We start from the raw sequence: 20,681 nt of genomic DNA, 5'->3' as shown, positions 1-20,681 counted from the left end.
AGGCGCTGTTGAGCGAAGGGCGGTCGTAGGGGCCGAGCACGAGTTTGAAGTAGATGAAGACGATATCGAGGGAATTGTCGGAGGGGCAAACGGAGAGGAAGTAGATTGTGAAGAACAAGAGGTAGCGGAAGAGGTGGTCCAGGTAGAAACTTGAGTAGACCGTCCGTTTGCGTATCTGTGGGAACGGGAGGATCAGCAGGCTGTATTGGCACACACACACGCACGAATGTAGCGAGCATTGTGGTGGGCTGTCCGTGCGTGGCATAGACGACGAGGATCGGAGCAACCGGCCAGGTTTCATGCCTCGAGTCACACAGGCTCAAACACCATAGCCACAAGCAAATCATACGAAGTGAAATGGGGCAAAAAGAGAAGGACTCACGCCCTCGCGCGCGAAGAGCATATGCTGCCTTCACTAGCATCTCATGCGTCTCATCGCTAACTAGGAGCTCACGCATCCCTTCGCTAGCAACCCACGCAACCCTTCGTGAGCGGTCCATACATCCATTTGCTAGCGACTCACGCATGTCACACGTGGTCAAGCAAAGTTTGCAGCAATTTCTGATGTTGGAGTGCACGGGAATGAGAGCACCCGTATGGAGACCCACGAGGACCGGCACAAGGCCATCGGAGGCACATTGCGCGTCAATTATCAGCAAATGCCAGCCCAAGAACAAGCCTAAGTTATGCACGCCGTGGTCAAGCTTAAACAGTGACAACGACGAGCCCACCAAGTCCAACGTGCACGACCCACACTGAACCCTCATCACGCCACGCAGCCCGTTAAGGTAGATCGGAACCAAAAGGACCATGATTGAAAGAAATGAAAGGCAAACATACCCTGTTGTCTACCTTTCCATTGCCATTCTCACTAACAGCAGCAGCGGCATCACCAGCCAACATCGACCTCGCGACCTGCGACAATTTCGAGCTAGCCTTCGGTACTGACTGTATCGAGTTCGCACTCGACATCGTAGTGGGAGCCACGGCGGGTGCACGTCATGGGACGACCACCGTTCAAACGTTCCGGATATCCATCTTGGCGTCGTATTAGAGGACTCGAGATGTAAACTGAAGGGCGATGTTGTTGTTGCGGATGGTGGGTAGACGGTGGTGGGGTTGATTGAATAAGGTGACGGGCGTGAGGGTGATGGCTGAAAGCATCACCAGTGTCAGTCCTAAGTGTACAGCGAAGCAGGGAGGGAGAAATGTAGTGGATGGTAGGTGGCGATAGTGAACGTCTTCGACGACGAGTTGCATCCACGCATATGTGCCATAACGGTAAACCCAAGTGCCTTCTGCGCTTTACGAGTCTCTGTCGTCACCAAAAGCGCAGAGGTACAGAAAGATAAGATGATTTGAGACCGAGGTCCCATCCAATCAACCGTACTTCTATGCATTCGAAATGATACAGATTTGGTCGAGACATGCGCCTCTATACCCTCAAAGACGGGGGATAGACCCTACAAGCCTCATGAGAACAAGTCTCCGCTGGTATGGCCTTGAACTAGATCACGCTCTTCTCGATGTACGTCCACACCCCTTCGAAGAAGTGATGCGAAATAGAGGAAAGTGGAGCCACGTACATAGTTTGACCTCCAATAATTGTGTTACCCCACGTCTTTCCTCTGGATCCTCTAACCCAACGTCTGATGTCTTCACCGCATTTAGGATCGTGAAGCTCACGTGAAGCTGTCCGTGGTCAAGAACTGAATGATGCATATATTGAGTCACAAGACTGGAGTATTTTGAGGTTAAAGACAAGATAGAAGTGCGTGTATCCATGCGACGAGCAGCTGGAGAGCGGCGGAGGGGGTTCTGCAGAAGAGATACCAGTGTCAGCGAGGAAGGTGTCGAAGATATGACAAGGGAGAGGAAACGACGACATACCAACCAGAGGTAGTAGGAATTGCTGGAAACGGCCTCAAGAGAAGTAATCGGAAGGTAATAAGATGGTCGTATGCGAAGGAGATGTCAAAACGAAAGACGGGATGCCGTGAATGCATAGAACAGAGTCGGAGTAGAGAGTGAACTATCCCAGTATCGAGGACAGGATATCGATAAGGAATGTAGACTGAGCGACGTACAGGTGTAGCCTTCTCAGACTCCTCCTGTCGTTTGTCCATTCCTTCACCTCTCATAGATTGTGTGGAAGACTGAGAAGAGACTCGACGGATGTGCCTTCAGTTGAAATTGGCACGTCTTCGCAGGCGTCTTTCGCGCGGATTCCTATCTCCTTCACGACATTTTTCTGCTGATCTTCGTCTCCTCTGCCATCTCTTGCATCAAAACACGTCTCTGGGATCTGCTCTGGTGTGGCGACATGTCTATTGTGCATCAATAGATAGAAAAAGATACGATCTTTGTTGACTGGCTTGAGGCCAATTCACTTTTGTGAAGAATCACCTTTCGAGTGTCGTCTTTTGTGCGGTGTCAGTTTGGTGTCAGTGTGCGCGAACGCCCATCCCTTCCGACTTCTGGGAGAGCATAGTCGTCTTTTCGCGCTGAACTGCGTCTTCGAACCACTTTCTATTTAATTCGCGTCTTCGCTGCTCTTTTCACGCGGATTCCCCTCTTCTTGACCATCCTTTGCATGGATTCAGTCCTCTATGCTCCCTCCTCTTGAGCCGACCATTGCATCAAGAAATATTTAATGCTCTGCTACACCCTCAAGAGTTGTGCTTGCGAGGTCAAACTCGAGCTGGACTTGAGAGGTAGCGAGGAGAAAGACGCTTGAGACTCGCTCGAGACATCTTCTCTTTCGTCGGAGGCGACTTTTTGTCCGGTCGGACGCGAGGGAAGCATCTTTTTGACCGCCAGAAGTTACCGAACATGTCTTTTTGTCCGTAAGGAGGGCAGGAGGCGTCTCTCTGCGCGAAACCACAGCTTCAGAGACGTCTTTTTGCGCAGAACCACGTCTTCGGAGACGTCTTTTTTGCGCAAAACCACGACTTCAGAGGCGTCTTCTCTTCAACGTCCAGCGTGAATCCGTTACGCATCTTTCAACTTCAACGTCTGCGGGTGATTTGTCTGCTTTAATGTTTATAGAAGCTCTGGCCCGTCTGAGCCGACAGAGCGTGACAGTGCAAGTTCATCTGGGTGAAGAATGCGGGGGTGTCTTTTTGCCCGAAAGGAGATGTTAGAGACGTCTTTTTTGTCCGAACGGGACTTCTGGAGACGTCTTTTCATCCGAACGCATCTTCGGGAGATGTCATTTTTGTCCGAACGAGTCTCCTGGAGATGTCTTTTCGTCCGGGCGTGTCTCCTTCTCGTCCGAGCATCTTCTGAAAATGTCTTTTGGTCCGAACTTGCGCCTCTCACTGTCGCCACCGAAGACGTCTTCCGGCGCGGAGCCACGACCCCACCTTTTGTGTAGAACCTCATCTTCGACAATACTATCGCCACCTTCGACCAGTCACTTTGTATTCAGTGCGTGCCCTCCTCCCTTTCAAGAAGAGTTACAAAGACCGTGACCGAAGCTTGACGCTCCTCAGCTTAGGTCCATCCTAGTTCGTGCCCTCTCGCAAACGCTCACCGAAACGCTCACCGAAACGCCAGTAAATCTTGGAATGGTCAAATTGGGGTGGAGAAGGGGTATTCGGACGGTTAGAAAGTCATCGGTCAAGAAGGTCTGAAGTAGTCGGTGAAGAAAGTCAGAAGGAGTTCGACTTTCTGTGCCAGTGCTCTGGGTTCTTTCGCTGTCGGTACGCCGTTTTCTATTTCGTTTCGTTTCTGCTCGGTCTTTCTTTCTTTTCTTTTCTTTTTCGTCGCCTTTTGGTCTTGCGACCCATCTCCGTCATACAGGAGAGGTCGTCTTATCTGTTCTATCCGGCCCCTCCCTCACTGCCGACATGTCTGTGGAGCCTACAATGCGTCAACGGGTGCCTATTCGCACAAGAGCGAGCAAGCCTTGCTCGCTCTCGCTCTTGTTTTCCACCTGCACACCCGTTTACTGTATCGTTGACGTGTCAGTGGGACGATGGTATCGGCGGCACTCTTCTGACTCTAGAGCAAGCGGGCGGCGCTCGCTCTCGAAATAGCACTCTCATTCTCACCTCCGCACCCCCGCTCTCCTCGCAGACATGTTGAACATCCCGCGATACGTTGTAGGCACCCGTTTCGAACTTCTTCACTTCCGTCTCAGGGCCTCAGAAGACGGGTCTATGTTCAATTCATATCTCTCTCGTGTTCATCTCTATTTTTCACTCCCTATATTCGCGCATTCGTTTATCTGTTTACTAACACACTTTTGATGCTTATATCCCCTTCCCTCCCCTCCGGGCATCACTTCACAGGCCCTCCCAGAAGTCCCAGCCCACCCGAGTGTACAACGAACGTGTACTTGCTTGACCCTTTCGGGTCCTTGGGCAACGGTCGATGTAGCTTCTCCCCTCCATATTCGCGCTCGCGCTTCGTGCACAGTCCGCATTTGCGCCCACCGTGCACCCTCCTACTCGTACGTCCACTCCGCCTCGAAGTCATTGTATCGTATGCCAATCCATTCCCTTCAGTAGCCCTACCTGCATGCATGGTCACGGTGAAGCCCGAGAGTGTCGTTATCTCCACCGGCCCTCACATTTTCTTCGGTCAGGAGCATCTGGTCCAGATCGGTTTGTTGTGTCTCCTCGCCATCGATAAATTCGCCGTCGCTGAAATCCTTGTCCTCTACGGGGGCTTCCGAACTACTCAGCGTGAAAGTCTTGACAAGATCGTCGTTGTCCCCTCGATCGGTGGTTTCCTCATAGCCATGCCCACTGCCTTGTTTGTCACCCAGACCAATACGTTGACCACCATAAAGCTCGCCATCTACCGCAGCACTATCAAGACCTACGGCCCCTTCTCCGTCGATGACGTCCTCCTGCTCGCTACCGACACTTACTGTGCCATAAACAAAAGGCGCCATTGACACTTCGTCTTTGGCCGTGCCTCGAGCTCCTTGGCTTTGAGCCCATCAATAACCGTGCCGTGATCACTCACCGCGAGGAATTTCAACGCGAGCGGGACACGTCGCCGGGCACCTGGAGTCATCGGGCGCTCGGCGTCATCATCCGCACTCGTTGTAGATGACAACGCGCGTCGCGCGTCGCCCTCGTGCCACCATCGTCTCCCTCAGCCTTCCTCCTCGCCCGTACACACGTCCTCTTTCCAGTCGACGCGACTAACGATACATCGACCGTGTCTGTTTTCGAGTGAAACCGAGCGACCGAGCGATACTCGCTGCTTTCCGTTGCTCGCCTTCGAGTGCATCCGCATACGCAGGTGCCCTTGTCGGCTCATGACTATCTGGAGGATGTCTGGGACGGGGAAACAGGAAGGAGTGCTCGAAATGCAGTGCTCAAAGAGCAGATAGAGAACGTGGGGGTTTTCTGCCACCTACTATGTTTCGTTTCGTCTCATGTCGTTTCATTCTTTTCGTTTTCGTTCCTTTTTTACTATTTTCCTTCCCTTTCAGTCTATGTAGAACCCACGATGCGTCGACGGGCGCCAGATGTGTACCAGAGCAAGTGAGTGTTTATTTTGGGACGACGACAATGAGATGAAAATAGCCATTCAAACAAACAAATGTACGCAGCTTTCTCTACTACACAGTCACACTCCCCAATTTTTATAGTCCCTCTGGTGCTTGTACGTTTTATTCACAGTCTTTTCCTTCTCTTTTCGTTTATTTTCGTCATACGACGTGTCAGCAATGCTCGCCACCCGTCGTTCGGGTCTTTCGCCTCATAGCGGTGTGTTTTTACATTCCTCTTGTCTCCTTTCCTCTTTATTTCTTCTGGATGGGCTCCCTTCAATATTCGTAGATCACGCTAGAACGAGATCATATGACTTGAGAGCGGGTTATTAACGTCGACGTGTTCACTTAGATTACGTTCCTCTGTCATCCTTGTTTTCTATTGCTTACTGCCAGCACTTTTGCCAGCATCTTCACCCTCGTCGCTCTCACTCACGTGGCTCCTCTCCAACCCCCGCCCTCACCTCCTGAACTTCCTGAAAGGATATCAGCCTGTCCGGCTCGCGATCAGCAACGGCGACGACGCTAAGCGCCCGTCGAGGCGTACCAACACTCTCGCCGGCACCCTCCCTCGTGTAATCCTCATTCGTTACTCTTGCCGCTCCTGGCTCCACCCGTTCAACTGCTGGCCTGATCATAGCCCGTGCCCGAGTCCTCTGTTCTGTCGATGCGACCCACGACACGTCGACAATGTCCGTTTCGGGCCAGATTGAGGGACCGAGCGATCACCACCGCTTTCTGTCACTCTCCTTCGAGTGCGTCCGCATACGCACGCGCGTCTGTCGGTTAAAGACTATCTGGAGGGGGAGGACAGTGAGGGCTCGAAATGCGGGGCTAAGGGAAGGGAGCAAATGTAGAATGTGGGACTTTTCTCGCCGCCCGGTACGTTCCTTTCTATTTCGTTTCGTTTCGTTTCGTTTCGTTTCATCTTTTTCTTCTCTTTCGATCGATCTGGATACACTTATTCGGGACTTACTCCCTCCTCGCTGGCTTCTGCTTCTCTCACCGTGAAGGTCTTGAAGTATTCTCGTCCTCTTGACGTCGAGCGTGCTCACGCTTGCATCAAGCTCCTCGACTTGAAGGCCTTCAACTACGTCGATAAGTGCACCGAGATCACTTACTGCAAGTATTCGTCCGGCAAGCTTAGGCGGGCCACCAAGAGTATGACCGGTGTCATCAACGAGCTTTGTTCTCGTAATAAGACCGAGGGGCAGGAGGACCAGCTCGTGCACGCCGTCGAGGAGTTCTCTATCAGTGGTTTCTGTACTTTTACCGTCGCCTGCGAGGATGTCAACGGTGAAGATTAGGTCTATTCGTCATCTTCAATCCCCTCCATGGCGTTTATGGATGGCATCTTGCTCTCGGTTCCAAGGTCACGATAGATATTGATGACCAGCTCGCTATCCTGAAGGAGACCGGCCACAAGTACCCCGGTTTCGCCACCATCGTCCACGGTATTCACGCTTCTCGTGCCATCCTCTACTGTATGTGTAACTACTCTGCCTACACCTGCCTGTCACTATCCATGTTGTTATCTGCTTCGCCATCCTCACGTTCTGCTACAAGTTCCATTTCCCGCGATTCACGTTCCTTATCATCACGCCCATTTCTGTTGACTTTGTCTTGCCCTCGATGACACCGGATAACTAAAATATGGCGGATATTTTCGCTTACGCCGTTGCTGAGGATCTTTACCTGGCCATGTGTATATGTACTTATCTCTTTCTCCTTGCTTGATTGGCGTTCAATGATACTTCATTTCCATGACCATTTTCGTGGCCATTATCTAGAAATCACTCTTCCAGGACAAGTTTGGTGTCAGCCTCGAGAGCACAACCTCCGGGTAACCATTACTATCGCCCGTTTGTCTGCCCTCAAGAGTTGTGAGATTAGTGAGGCCTGCGAGAGCCGTGAGTGTGATACGGTCGACGGTCACACAGGCTCAGAATCATGTACGGTCAGTGCGGTCCTGTGGTGTTCATGGGTCTACAGATCGAGTAGGGACTCCTTTTTAGATTAGTCAGGATAAATGTCAATTATACCACGGCATTGCTCCTCTCAGTAAGTAGATCATTCAAGTGAGGCGTAAATGAGGATAAATGACACATTTTACCCACTGCTGAAGTTACGGTAAATGACGCATTTATGCGGTTATCAAATTGCAATAAATGATATCCTTATCCCGAGTAAGAAGACGAGTTAAATACACTTTTAACGCATTTTTTCGTGCAGGGTAAATTTCAAACTAGTACGTTGATTACGCTGAATGAAAACATGAGTTGAATAGGTCATTTAATAAGCCGATACATAAACCAAAAACTTTGACTTTAAACTTAAGGTAAACGTCTCAATTAACCCCACTTGAACAATCAGGCAAACGCGGCGAAAAACTTGATACTTAACCGCACATTTTTCCACAGGATAAATGTTCGGATAAGTTCATGGGGGTCAGGAGTGCGGAACACGGCCGGAGGGCGAAGGCTTCTAGATTCAACAAGTACAAACAACGACTGGTCGTTCAAGCTCGCGCCCTCCGCAACTTACAACCACCTGCCCCTTTTCGGTGTTACGAGGCTGCAAAAAGTTACCACTTTGAAAGTCGCGTCCCAGGCTCCCACTGCCTCCATTCTGCTTTATCCCCTCTTCAGTCTATCATTGACTGCTTGTAGTACTTGGGTGCTTTCGTCCGCTAAAATTGTTATAAGTAGTACTCTCACGTATAGGCCTGCGGTGTCTCGCAGAGACATGCCTACATTCACATCCGAGTCATCACTACTATGGAACCAGCTTGGTAAGCCAGCCTTTGAATGCGTTCCCTCTTCGTGATCCACTACATTCCGATGGGCCAAGGTTGGCTTTGTAAGCCAAAATGGACTGTGTTTATGGCTTGGCTGGTGAGAAACTCGCCCCCTCGGCTTGCTTCGCCTTGTTATCTACACTGAAGAATCTGAAATGCTTACTCATCCCCTTTCGTTGCTATTGTAGACGACTCCGCGGAAATAGATCAGTCAGCAATGTTGGAGATCTAGCGTGTATTCATCTGTACCAATGCATCAGGAAGACTGCATCTGGCTAAATCTAACTTTTCGGTCTATTCCGATCTAACCGGTCTTTTCGCTCTATGCCCGTGGGCGCCTGTAGAGCTTGGTAGATATTCGGGCTTCGGTAGCTGCGGGAGCTTGAATAGAGTGCTACAACCCCGCAAATGCCCCGGTTCGAGGAGCTTCAGGGTGCACACCACTGCCGGCACTGCTAATTATGCTTGTGTATCTACGGTATGGCTACATATACTGGGTACATGATTAGACACTCGATCAACCTGCAGCGTTCGAATACACGAAAGCCAGCGAGTACTTTGCAGGGAAACGTCCGTGAGCTCATCTCCTGCGACTGCCCTCTTGTCCGACCTGGCTGTTACCAGCCCACGATGAATGCTTTACGATACCGACCGGAATGCGATCATAGGCTACACAGCAGTGTCCAAAGCCAAAGCAGCCGCGATTGGGGAAAACGAATGGCAGGGTAGAAAAGGGTGTATGCACCTACGAAGGCACTCACATGTCCGGGTTCACATCTTCCATTCCCTCATGACTCTGCTCGTGTTCTGACGGCTCTCCAGCCTATGCAAATACGGAGTATCATATCAGTGTGCCGAGGCGGACAAACGAATCGACGATGTAGTGAGCACATCTGAGTCGTGGAAGAGAGAACGCAAGAGAAACCAAAATGTTGTGGCGAGCAAGGAACGCGCGAGCGCGATGGGATGCAAGGCCTGCCCTAAATTACCACGTGAGCTCGTTGAGCGTTGATCGCTCTCACGCATCGCGGCTCCTTGGCGTTTCACGGCCCTCTAGCCTTCTCTTCCTCATCCTCTTCTACCCTTCACCTCGCTTTCCTCCCTGTTCCCTTTCTACCGTTTAATACCTCTTCATCTCCTCCATTTCTTGTATAGGTATTGATTTTGTATCAATGAGAGCCGAAGCTTAGGTTCAAAAACATCCGGCCTCCGCAAAGATGACCCAATTCGTGAATCGCAAGAATGATGAAAGTTCTCTTAGGTCCGTCTTCGAAACCTCACCTGCATGACCACTCACGTTTCCGAGTACTTGCATTTCAACTGATACAACTTTTTGTATGACGTCCGTTTAGCTTTACACCGTCCTCAGCCCGCCTGGCAACCTCAACACACTTTGCCGGCCTTCGAGATAGCGGTACGAAAGGATGTTCGTGCGATGCGCGTGAGTAGCCCCGCTGCTTCAGTTAATCTAAACCATATTGACACGCCTCGATGATGTTCGTGTAAGTATATGAGTCCTGGCCGAGGGGCGGGGCATCGGTCTATTCGCTAGGCAGCTTGACTGGCTCGTGGCACCATGGTACATTGTCGGTGAGCCCCGTTCTTTACCTTGAATCATTTTATCTCTTCCATGTGTATCTTCGCCTCTTCTCGGATGGTCATCGTCATTGTTGGCGGTGGTCGTAGCGGCTCACTCTGGCCTCGGCCTTTTTTCTGTGCTTTTCGTTCTTCGCTTCTTCTGGCGCCCGTGGGTGTAAGACGGACACATACTAATTTTATCTCTTTCGCCTTTAGGATTCCTCTCGCTCGTATTGTGTGTTGTTCATGGGCTCCGGGCTTGGTGATGTATCTTGCGTAGGTGATGCTCCTATCTCTATTTGATCGGTGTAGTGCTCAGCTCCGTACATCGACAGTTCGGTACGCCTCCCCCTTCTCTCTTCTCCCTTCGTTTCCACCTCTACCGTTTCATCTGCTCTACGTACCCCTTCATTCGTCACATGCATATATAACTACAGCTCCCGAGCTTTGACCCCTCAACACGGGAAACTGTCAAGATTCAGGGCAATCCATGAGGAGACTGCTGTATGCGGAGCCAAGTGCGCATTGGAGGACTGAGAGTTTCGTGCGCGATAGGTCTTACATGTCCTCAAATCTGTAGCTGCCAGGCAGGAGTTGGGATTCCGTTAGCATAACGACTCGGATACAGTATCATGTTCCTTTGTGATGTGCTAGTCTCGTCTCATGTATGTACATAGCTTGTTCTATATCAGCAATATAGCTTTTACCAGTCAAACTGGTCAATAAGTATGAAGGAGATCGTGCTCTATCTGGTGCTCTACGAGAAAAATGAAGTGATCTATTATGCTCTATCGCACTCTATCTTGTGCCTCCCAGAAGGCAGGTCTAAGAAGAATAGACGAGAATAGATACTGTCAAATGGTCTATTTGTGTCTACCGGTAGACCGAATAGACCGAGATAGTTAGGTTTAGCCAAATGCGGTCTTGCTGATGTGGACGGGCATGGATATGTCTTCAGTCCTCATATAAAGGTGCGCTCGCAACTTCGAAACCATTCTCCATCCTCGAGCATCTTTCTTGTCCGAGATTTACCCATTAAACAGTTTCACTTGTTTCCCGTACAGACATGAAGGTCCTCGTCCTCGGGTGCGGCTCCTTTATTTGGGTCTCCACTGCAGAGCTCTGACGTCCTCCGTCCATATAGCGTCACAGGCTTCATCGGTGGACCAGTAGCTCAGGCCCTCACACGTGAAGGTTATATTGTGTACGGCTTGATTCGCAAGTCATCTCAGGTCGAGGAACTCAAATCTGCTGAAAGTGCGTCCAGTCTATGTGATAACATTCCCATATGAGCCAACAACTTCCTTCCTCGTCAATTTATTCCTTCTATTCATGCTCTCTTTAGTCATCCCCATCGTCGGCGACCCTTATGACCCTTCCTCCTGGATCTCAATCATCGCTACCATCGACGCCGTGATCGAGTGTATCGGTGGCACCGAACCATGGAAGACCGGGCCCACCCTTCTCAAACTCGTCACAAACGCTGTCAACGAGCTCCGACCTACCCATGTGCCGAAGCTCACATACGTCTACACCAGTGGCACCATCGTGCACGGCAATAGCGACGACATCGTCACCGATAGCTCTCCCCATGCGACTGGTTCCCCGCTCGTCGTTTTCAAGACGGAGTTCGAGCGGAAGGTAGTAGAGAGTACGGCGCTCAACGGGATCGTGATACGCCCATCACTGGTTTACGGAAGGTCGGGCTCGACATCGGGAATATTCTTTGGTAAGGTGAAGATCGAGGAGGACGCGGCTAACGGGACGAGGAAGGGCAGCGTGCAGTGGTTTGGCAAGCCCGGGATGAGGATGTCAACGATCCATGTCGATGATCTGGCTGAGATGTATGTGAAGGTGATGAGGAAGGCGGCTCTGGTCGGAGGGGTGATATTTGATGCGACGAACGACATGATGGAGAGTTACGACGATGTTCTCCAGAGGTTGATGGTTCTGCTTACTGGTGAGCAGGGCACCATCGAGCGTGTCGAACCGGGTAACCGTACGTGTTTCACCGCCCCATCATCTCCTTCGAACGATCACACAGATATTTACTGATGTATTGCCCTCGATGTGCTAATCCAGTGCTCGAGGAAGCCCTAATGACCTCTGTCCTACTACGTCCCTACATGGCCAAAGCCCTGCTCGGGTGGCACCCCAAGAAGATGGGACTCGGAGATGGAATCGGTGTTTATCACGAGGCGTGGAGGGTCGGTCAAGGAGATGGACTTCCCACTTATACTACGGCTTGGAAGAAGCCTGAGTTAAATTAAGAGGACAAGCCAAGCTACAGTTTTCAAGCTACTGTAGTTTTACCTTCTATAAGCGACATGTGCATGTTTTTTTCGATGCTTTATCATGGTCATTTTTCTGGAGTCGTATTCAAATCGGCGGGATTCCGGAAACTGATCGCCGCAACCCTGATTTGCCGCCCGAACTTGTTTTTTGTTTTATATGAGTCGCCTTGATTGAACCCGCCCGCTTCCGCTCCTCCACATACCAGCTAGACTGTCGTAAATCGCTATGGGCAAATTTTGGGACTTCGTGGTTATGATGGCTAACGAAAGCTTTCCTCCAAAGCCAACGTGGACTACCGAGGATGTTCCCGATCTCACGGGAAAGGTCATTATAGTCACAGGTATGTTTATATCCATATATTTTTTGGTATTCGCAAACTTATTCCGGATTGTCTTAGGAGGGAATTCTGGTCTTGGTCTCGAACTGACGAAGGTACGCCTCCACGGTCATATGTCCACTCGCCGAAATCGATCTTTTCTCGCCACCTTGTAGGTCCTTGTATCGCGAAATGCTACTGTGTATATAGTAAGTGCTACTCGCCCTTCTAGTTATAATCTACTTACGCCACTTAGGCATGCCGTAGCAAGGAGAGAGCTGTAATTGCGCTCGAAGAGATCAAGGCGGACACTAATGGACGCGAGGCTAAATTCCTACACCTAGACTTGGCCGACCTCGACTCAGTACGCACGGGTGCTGAAGAGTTCTTGAGGTGTGTGCTTACTGCTCTTTTCGTACTCCCTTTTTTGACCTAGAACTTTGAAACCACAGGAACGAGACACGGCTCGACATTCTATACAACTCCGCGTATGATCAATTCCTGAGATTATCCGTATAGGCCTGTATTGAGGCTGTCTTTCGACATCCAGTGGTGTTATGATACCTCCGATGGAGCAGCTTTCTGCCCAAGGATACGACCTTCAGATGGGAACCAACGTTCTAGGTGAGCAACGGTCGCGATTGTACCTATCGCGCTCACTCTACTCATATCTTCTCTATTCACTCCGATACTTACCCAGGTCATTTCTATCTCACCAAACTACTTCTTCCCACCCTTCTCGCCACCGCCACACTCGAACCTGGGTCATACAACAAGCCTCGGATCGTGACCGTCTCTTCTGGTGCCCACCATCTACACGATATCGACTACGCCACGCTCAAAGACGGACCCGAGCGACGAAGACTTGGCACTCAGGCATTATATGCACAGAGCAAGTACGCTTCGGTCGTCTTCGCGAGAGAGTTGGCGAGAAGGTATGGTGACCAAGGACTCGTTTCTATCGCCATGAACCCAGGGAACTTGAAGACGAATCTGCAGAAAGAGGTGGCCGGGTGGCAGCGGGTAATCGTGCGTCGCCGTTTTTTCGCTACTTTTTCCCCTTCGACCACTCTGAGACTGTGTGGCGCTTAATGGTCGAAGGTCGATTGGATGCTTCATTCGGTGCTTCCGAACGGTATTCTTACCCACCTTTACGCTGGTACCGCGGAGGAAGCGGCCGACTACAACGGAAAAGTACGTATCCTCACTCCTTTTATCGTCCCAACGGGTCCTGGAGGCTAATTTGGAGCTTTCTTGGGTAGTATCTGATACCTTGGGCTCGTCTGGGGAAGGCACGGACCGATACCCAGGATCCGAAACGTGGAGAGGAGCTATGGGCTTGGCTCGAGGAACAAGTCAATAATCGTTGAAATCTAGAAAGGTGACCCTTGTGTCTGTTTTCATGTATTATTGGAATATCATCAAATGCGAGGATTTCCTCTAATCTATGATAAGCCATGAGACAATGATGATTATGTGAGGACGGTGGAAAACTGCTGGACAGCCTAAGGTACACTCGTTCGACACATCCACTAACTAATTCTGTGCCGAAATTTTCGTTTTAATACGCACCAGTCACTCGCTGTCAGTTGCCACTGGAACATCCATCAACTGCCGCTTCGGGTCCGACATCGTGCATAGCGAATAGTAGCAGAGAGGGGACGGAAAGCGATATCCATCAAAGTATGGGGCGTATAGGATATCCCACTGGACGATAGCCAGCCTCGACGCTACCCCAGTCCAAAGCAGATATCTCCTACGTAAGTCCAGCACGCATGTCAGAACCGACATGGAGTATTTGTTTAGGGATTTACCGACCTTAAGTTGACGCTCGTGAGCTGCCAAGTCTAGCTTGAAGGGTAGTCGTCTCGGGGCGCGTAGCTGTGTCGGTAGTGCACCGAACGCCAGCTTATCGAACTCGTCGGTCTCGAATCCGCACACAAGTTTGTGCTCCGGCCAATCCCTTGAAAATTCTCCCTGTAAGATCTCCTGTACGCCGCAAAACATGGAACAAAGAAATTACTAACTTCTTTTGACATATCGACCCACAATACTGCGCTGCCTTGCCCGCCCCGCACTGGCTTTGGGCGATGTCTCCGCATCCGCTCCGCAAACAATGTCCTTCGATACGACAAGCTTTCTCCAAAGCGTACCAGGACCTCCATCCCCATTTCGCGTCAGCTATCTCCTCACGGTTTCCTCCATCACCAGCGGAAGGGAAGACATAGCGCAGGTCCGTCATACCTAAGGTAATAAGCGGACGGAGAATACGAGGTCGGGGCATGTGAGGACGAATGAGGGGAAGAAGGGAGGTATACCGGGAGAAGATTGTATGTAACTCTCGAACGATTCTGGCACACATCGCTATGGGTGGATACATGATCATAAAGCGTAAAAAGGCGAGACAATAAAAAAGAGGAACGCAGTAGGGAGAATGTGCGTTGAGGTGTGAAGCCAGAGCGATGTCTCGAGCGCAGCGAGAAGATCCGAATCTAGCCAAATCTTCATCAATACTTCGCTTTCGGCCGGTGAGTCTTGCACAGCACACGAAGAGACGATTTCAGTCGCATATCTCATGACGGCCAGCTGCATATCGTCTTCCTTGTCGCGGGCACATTGGAACAGGGCCTTCCAGTGCGCAGAGGAGCGATGGGCGCTGGCCACGTACGCCTTTGCGCTTCGGCGTTGATCATTCTTCGCGATGGAGTAGAGGGAGAAAAGAAGATGGATAGCACTGAGCATGCTATCCGGTGTGGCCTTCGGGAATATCGTGGTGGATTTATTGAACAACTTGTCGTAATCACCGTCGCCTTTGGAGACCTTTTCGAGGATGTCTCCGGGTATCGGATGGGCCTCCCGATACTCCTGGAGGCCTTCGATTCGTGGACGAAAATCTGCTACGAAAGACCGTTTTGGGTAGACGATGTTGCCGAGTAGCTCTGTGAAGAAGTCGTCGTCCTCGATGGCGTGCGCAAGATTGCGGGTGAGGAGTGGAATGGTGCAATAGCATTGATCGACGATACTGCAAACGATGCCGTATCTCAAAGAGCTATCCTGCGCGGGGATGCAGCGTAAATGCAGCGTACCTCACGAAGGACACGTCTCGTTGGAGAATCTCTTGCAGTAAAACAGCTAGGACCATCCGTTCTGGAACGAACTTGGATTCAGATTCAAAGGATAGTTCCGGATGGTCCCAGAGCTATGGACAGTCCCGCAAGTTAGTAAGGATGGTGTGTTGATATAAAATGCTATCAAGTGAAGACCTACGTGCTTGGACAAAGTTTTCCAGTGCAACCTCAAAGACGTTAGAACGAGGCTCCTGGTCGTTCCGCTTGTCGCGATTACGATATCGGTCAACAATACGATGGCCGCGCTGTACGACGAATACCCACGCTGAGAGATAATTTTAGCACAGAGTGGCGACATCAGATAACTTGTGAGGCTACGCACCTCACGTTTCTCGGCAAAAGTAGATGGAACAAGATTGTCCATCCTAGGTGTACAAGTACATATGGCATCGGTTAGTCCCGCGAGTATCAAGGCTTCCAATTGGGGCGAAGGAGCCCCTTCGCTGCAGCCTCTGGCGAGGTCAGTCAATGCGCGCATGGTCATCGGAATGTGCTAAGACAGCAAGATGCAAGCCCTAAGCAAAGTAAGAGGAAAGAGGTGATGCCGATATTCACCTCGGTCGTGCCTCCCCAGGCGTTGGCAGTATTCGTTGGAGCCAAAAAATTGAAAATGGCAATGACGCGGGGAGGCGTCTCGACCATGATGCGGGCCCATCGCCGGTATTGTTGCGATGCAAGCTGAGCCATAAGATTATCCTTGTCATTATCACAGAGGCTCGTACAAAAGGAGAGAACCAACGCTTTGCGAGTTATTCGTCGAAGTCGTGTCGAGAGTTGGAAGTGGTGGAAAAGGGTTACAGTCTGCGCTAATTAAAACTCCGCCAGCGACGGAACTCCGAACTTCAAGTCGATTGCCACCGCCACACTTGACCACCCACTTCCAAACGGTTCCTAAAGCCCAACAAAAAACAACGAAGATTCGGAGTTGACTTCGGAATATGTGCAACTACAATTTTGAGCAAGGGTAAGGCCAATTTCCTACACGCACATAGCCAGCCTCAGAACTAGTGAGAACACGATCGAGTCTTTCTCCAGCTTTCTCCAGCCTCAGGCCTCAGACTCAACTGCTGCAGTCTCAACTTCGCCGACGACTTGTGGAAGCCATGATCACTATGACACAAAAGCAAGCCAGTTGAGGGGTAGATGCACGTAAGCGAAGAGGCTTTGGTAATGAGTCCTATACAAATATATCGATACACCGTGCAGAAGCAAATGCGGCTTTGAGCGCGTCCCCGCCACGTCCCAACAGTATTTAGAGGACAGGGTCTGGACGGACCCCAACGTCAGTGGTTATCCTCACAAGACAAGAAGTATAATTGAAGGACGTACCTTGGACTGGCTTAGTATCGCCGTGTGCATTCGATGAGCGCGTTTGGGAGTCGAACTCTGTGACGAAGAGCAGTGTCTCAGCACGAATTCACGGCATCGAGACCCGCCGAACTTGGAGGGAAACACTCACCTGCTGGATCTCTCGACGCCACACCAGCCCTCTTGTTCGCGCCGGGTTCAGAAGCACCTTCCTTCAGCCTCTGTACCTCCTGCCTCGTGAGCTCTTCGTTTGAGAGCTGTTGTGTGGCCTGCGAAGGGATCTCGTCCACAGGCTTGTTGCCGACGAAGGTGGTGGAAGACATTGTGGTAATGAGAGGTATGAAGATCAATAGCAAAGCAGGTTGGACTGATAGCCTTCAGTGAAAGTTATTCAAGAGATTTTGTGGTAGCGCGGAGGTCGGCTAGAGATGCCTTTATATATATAAGCGGATCGCGCCTCGATGACTTCACCAGGAGATGAGAGGAGGAGCAGGTGATGTCATGTTGAAAGCATGATGTCGAGACGAAGGTGACTTCATCTCATTCATCTCATCACACAGTGGGCCATCACTGTGGGAGACCTTCGCGACTTATGGATCGTCAGCACCGAGAGAGCCATCGATGATGACAGGAAGAGCGCCAAAGATGAAGACAGGAGAAGAGGTAAACGGCGTTGAAGAGAAGCGAGCACGCCGACGTACTACGTGCACGAAATTAAGCCCTAACCTTAGATCATGGTCTGGACGAAACTCCGCCTTTCTTCCGAAACATTTCTTCGACTGTTCTCGTTCAAGCGATTTTACCTTCATTCCTCCCTCAGGTCGTCTCTCATGAATAACCTCTGTTTATGTCACAGTCAGACAGGTGCTTGGCTGGGGCTGATTCGAGTCTACGCTTTTGACTCGTCTTGGTGGGCTTCCTGCTCGTTTCTGTCGTGCTGCCAGCGGTCTGGCAAGTCTCGAGATTCAGTCAAGTCGAACAGGCTGCCTCTCAGGCTCGTACCCTTAGCACACTGCAGTCATATTCGCACCACTACGCTTCATATTTGCCGGCATTTTGAGCCGTCGAATCTTGGTCAAATATGCCCCGAACATATCTCGTTGCGGTCAGTGTCGGTATGCAACTTGGTCACGGGTGATTTAACGTCATCAGACGGGCAGGCATACTGGCCAACGGAAGAGATCAATTGACCGCTCATAAAACACGGAACGATATGGACGTTTTGTTTGGGCGTTCTATAGCTACGACATACCTCTATCGTCTGACGTCAGATCACGCCCTCAGTTCAGCTTCGGCGAAAAAACATATTCAGGGGATCTAAAAGCGCATCGCGAACATCCTGATACTTTTCATTCACTGGCTCTATTCCTCTTCCCCGGTCTTACTTACGATGTCATCTACGGTCTCGTCTCCGTCGCATACACTCTCAAGAAGGGCCGCGTCGGCAAACAGAGTAGGTCTTCATGCCCTGTCACGTCCAATTCCAGCCGGTCTTATCCCTTCACTGCAAAATGGCCTTTAGTGTCGAGATTATTCTTAGTCCAGTCCGGACCGTGTCCTCGCCTTCAGAGTCTCCTCGAAATATACGACGCAATATGGTAAGGAAATTGTGCGTGTATTGCTGATTTCTGCATGACATCGTCGAACTTTCCACCCTCCCTGATGTGCTGTATCGCAGTCGAAGACCGTCCTGAAAAATAAGGATCGGAAAAGGGTGAAAGACTTGCGAGGGGAGATCATAATACAGAGAAGGTGAAGTTATATTTGAGAATACTGGTTCTGAGCCTCCCTTGACACGGCAAACGGTAAATTTACATTTGATCATCATCGACAAGTATCACGTTTCGTACGAGAACCAATTAGAGTAGACTAATTGGTACCCTTCCAAGACTGACGGAGATACTCCTCCACGGTGAAGGCACGAAGCTGAGGGAACTTCCGATTCAACGTAGGCTCCACTTCCCAGTGGCCAGCGACCACCGACTTGGTGAGCTGAAGGACATAAGTGCAGGGAAAACATTAGCAAAACAAACGCAATGAGGCCATCACAAAAAGAAGAGACACCCGTGAAAAGCTACGCACCCCAGCCAAGAATTTCCTCTCCAAAAGCTGCTTCGCCGCCTCACCACCTCCTTCTTTCATGTACGTCCTCTCGAACTTCTTTCCCGTGACCACCTCCGCAATATCCACGGCCTCATCCCAAGTCTTCGTCTCTCCGACAATACCGCTCACCTCGTCCCAGCGCTCCAGGTCTAGACTCGCAGCGACGAACTGGCCAATGTCCGGAGTGTAGGTGAACGTGGTCTTGGCCGTCCCGTCTCCAGGGATTTTCGCTGTACCAGCGAGCGTGTCGATGAACAACTTTCCGGGCCCGACAAACATATCTATGTAGAGGCTATAGGATACGTAAAAGAAAGCCGCATTTCGTGTCGTGAGCAAAAGGTCTCCTTGGGTGAAGGACGGACGTACCCAGTGACGAACCGCGTCACCTCAAGCCCGGACGTTTTTACAACGTCCCAGACTTCCATCTTCGGGTGATACATGTAGAACTCGGAATGGTCCTGTTATCCCCCGGCGTGCCAAAGAATTTCGTCAGTCCCGGAAAATTAATGGTTCCATACGCATGAGCGTCATGGGTTGGACAATATGAAAGCGAACCGACGAAAATTCAGACTAGACTCACCCTGGAGCCCCATTCCGAAGGCGCGAATCTCTTCACGCCCACCTCCTGCGCAGCCTTCAGGAGTGCAAGCTGATTGTCGACACTCTCCTTGACGTCCGTAGAGAACAGTGTGACGATGACGGTGTGGACGCCGTCGAGCGCGGAGACGAGGCTAGAGTGGTCGGAGTAGTCGACGACGCGGACCTCTGCCTCCAAAGAGCTTGGTTTGGAAGATCGAGACAAGATGATTGGAGTGTGACGCCCCGCTTCAAGGATGCTGTAGTTGTGGGAATGGTTGGTATCGGATACAATTATCGCGATGAAGAAGATGGAGATGGGAATAATGAGGGGAATATGATGCAGGTGAGGAAGGACGTACGCTTTGACGATATACGTGCCAAGATTTCCCGCTCCACCAGCGATAGCGACTTTAACCATGATGGATATAGCAAGGGTTGGTGCAAGTGAGAAAAATATCAATGGAGCAGTGGAGAGAAGGCAGTTAGAAACGAGGACTGCAGAAAGGAGCCGTACCATACGCTTCTTAAGTATCTTCGCTGTAGGCTCGGATGCGGGACAACGAAGATGCGAATTTACGAGTCGTTCATGAGCATTACTAAGGATATAGATCAGTCAGCACCTCGCTATCGAGAATACCTACCCTGCTTACTAACAGCTACTTGAAGGACAAAAGAGTCCAATCGTGAAGACGATATGTTGCGTGAGGTGTATGACGATGACCGAAGCAACATACCGTACAAGGGGAAACCGGATGGGGTTAGACCCAATCAAAGCTAGTTCGCGAGGTGTTATGTATCTCACCATTGAGCCCGGGCACCTTGACAAGGACTCACCATAGGTAAGGTGGGTAGAATGACGTCCTGAAGGATGTCATGAACATGGATGAGTAAGCTCCATCCATCCGAGTTCACCCCGGCGAAATGGTTAAGTCGATTCAGTTTTCGCGGTTGCGACTGAAATTTTGCTCTTAAGACGAGATATACGTACGAACGGGCGAGCTTCCAACCACTTGCATTAGATTCATCACAGCTAGATAAGGACCGTACTGCAGGAGCCCGATACAG

The 20,681-nt window shown here is 50.6% G+C and overlaps 8 protein-coding genes across 8 annotated transcripts; 3 read left to right on the top strand and 5 right to left on the bottom strand.

The window, feature by feature from the left end:
• Positions 1-840: 840 nt before the first annotated feature.
• STEHIDRAFT_169226 (uncharacterized protein) lies at positions 841-2,077 on the bottom strand. Its single transcript, XM_007305091.1, has 3 exons — positions 1,891-2,077; positions 1,587-1,818; positions 841-1,154 (listed from the first exon to the last, which is right to left on the bottom strand). Exons 2-3 carry the CDS (start codon positions 1,783-1,785, stop codon positions 1,051-1,053), a joined length of 303 nt encoding a protein of 100 aa, XP_007305153.1. The 5' UTR covers positions 1,786-1,818; positions 1,891-2,077; the 3' UTR covers positions 841-1,050.
• Positions 2,078-3,521: 1,444 nt separating this feature from the next.
• STEHIDRAFT_169225 (uncharacterized protein) lies at positions 3,522-6,819 on the top strand (the record flags this gene model as incomplete). Its single annotated transcript, XM_007305090.1, has 6 exons — positions 3,522-3,704; positions 4,296-4,456; positions 4,512-4,610; positions 4,691-4,880; positions 5,921-6,087; positions 6,580-6,819. Exons 4-6 carry the CDS (start codon positions 4,748-4,750, stop codon positions 6,817-6,819), a joined length of 540 nt encoding a protein of 179 aa, XP_007305152.1. The 5' UTR covers positions 3,522-3,704; positions 4,296-4,456; positions 4,512-4,610; positions 4,691-4,747.
• Positions 6,820-10,953: 4,134 nt separating this feature from the next.
• Positions 10,954-12,212, top strand: STEHIDRAFT_169224 (NAD-P-binding protein; the record flags this gene model as incomplete). The annotated part of the gene is made up of 4 exons (XM_007305089.1): positions 10,954-10,973; positions 11,032-11,144; positions 11,233-11,886; positions 11,970-12,212. 4 exons carry the CDS (start codon positions 10,954-10,956, stop codon positions 12,155-12,157), a joined length of 975 nt encoding a protein of 324 aa, XP_007305151.1. The 3' UTR covers positions 12,158-12,212.
• A 195-nt stretch (positions 12,213-12,407) lies between these two features.
• Positions 12,408-13,868, top strand: STEHIDRAFT_157818 (NAD-P-binding protein; the record flags this gene model as incomplete). The annotated part of the gene is made up of 9 exons (XM_007305088.1): positions 12,408-12,522; positions 12,580-12,614; positions 12,675-12,707; positions 12,755-12,891; positions 12,951-12,986; positions 13,049-13,122; positions 13,199-13,527; positions 13,600-13,692; positions 13,761-13,868. The coding sequence occupies 9 exons, from the start codon at positions 12,408-12,410 to the stop codon at positions 13,866-13,868; spliced, it is 960 nt and encodes a 319-aa protein (XP_007305150.1).
• Positions 13,869-14,176: 308 nt separating this feature from the next.
• Positions 14,177-14,505, bottom strand: STEHIDRAFT_157817 (uncharacterized protein; the record flags this gene model as incomplete). The annotated part of the gene is made up of 2 exons (XM_007305087.1): positions 14,177-14,254; positions 14,317-14,505. 2 exons carry the CDS (start codon positions 14,503-14,505, stop codon positions 14,177-14,179), a joined length of 267 nt encoding a protein of 88 aa, XP_007305149.1.
• A 375-nt stretch (positions 14,506-14,880) lies between these two features.
• STEHIDRAFT_157816 (uncharacterized protein) lies at positions 14,881-16,313 on the bottom strand (the record flags this gene model as incomplete). Its single annotated transcript, XM_007305086.1, has 5 exons — positions 14,881-15,520; positions 15,585-15,697; positions 15,766-15,891; positions 15,949-16,119; positions 16,182-16,313. 5 exons carry the CDS (start codon positions 16,311-16,313, stop codon positions 14,881-14,883), a joined length of 1,182 nt encoding a protein of 393 aa, XP_007305148.1.
• Positions 16,314-16,878: 565 nt separating this feature from the next.
• STEHIDRAFT_157815 (uncharacterized protein) lies at positions 16,879-17,257 on the bottom strand (the record flags this gene model as incomplete). The annotated part of the gene is made up of 3 exons (XM_007305085.1): positions 16,879-16,892; positions 16,956-17,012; positions 17,086-17,257. The coding sequence occupies 3 exons, from the start codon at positions 17,255-17,257 to the stop codon at positions 16,879-16,881; spliced, it is 243 nt and encodes an 80-aa protein (XP_007305147.1).
• Positions 17,258-18,545: 1,288 nt separating this feature from the next.
• Positions 18,546-20,096, bottom strand: STEHIDRAFT_139975 (NAD-P-binding protein). Its single transcript, XM_007305084.1, has 5 exons — positions 19,976-20,096; positions 19,618-19,873; positions 19,404-19,495; positions 19,017-19,329; positions 18,546-18,926 (listed from the first exon to the last, which is right to left on the bottom strand). Exons 1-5 carry the CDS (start codon positions 20,032-20,034, stop codon positions 18,804-18,806), a joined length of 843 nt encoding a protein of 280 aa, XP_007305146.1. The 5' UTR covers positions 20,035-20,096; the 3' UTR covers positions 18,546-18,803.
• Positions 20,097-20,681: the final 585 nt, after the last annotated feature.

The sequence above is a fragment of the Stereum hirsutum genome, assembly GCF_000264905.1.
Source record: "Stereum hirsutum FP-91666 SS1 unplaced genomic scaffold STEHIscaffold_8, whole genome shotgun sequence".
In the NCBI taxonomy this organism is placed as follows: domain Eukaryota; kingdom Fungi; phylum Basidiomycota; class Agaricomycetes; order Russulales; family Stereaceae; genus Stereum; species Stereum hirsutum.
This window is presented reverse-complemented; position numbering and strand designations above follow the sequence as displayed.

What these genes read in the sequence shown, in the direction of transcription:
- STEHIDRAFT_169226 (XM_007305091.1), bottom strand. Translation starts at nt 1,785, where the DNA reads ATGGATACACGCACTTCTATCTTGTCTTTAACCTCAAAATACTCCAGT. An exon ending in ATTATTGGAGGTCAAACTAT is followed by an intron (nt 1,155 to 1,586) that starts GTACGTGGCTCC and finishes TGATGCTTTCAG; the next exon opens with CCATCACCCTCACGCCCGTC.
- STEHIDRAFT_139975 (XM_007305084.1), bottom strand. Translation starts at nt 20,034, where the DNA reads ATGGTTAAAGTCGCTATCGCTGGTGGAGCGGGAAATCTTGGCACGTAT. An exon ending in CTTCGGAATGGGGCTCCAGG is followed by an intron (nt 19,496 to 19,617) that starts GTGAGTCTAGTC and finishes GGGGGATAACAG; the next exon opens with GACCATTCCGAGTTCTACAT. An exon ending in AGAGGAAATTCTTGGCTGGG is followed by an intron (nt 18,927 to 19,016) that starts GTGCGTAGCTTT and finishes TATGTCCTTCAG; the next exon opens with CTCACCAAGTCGGTGGTCGC.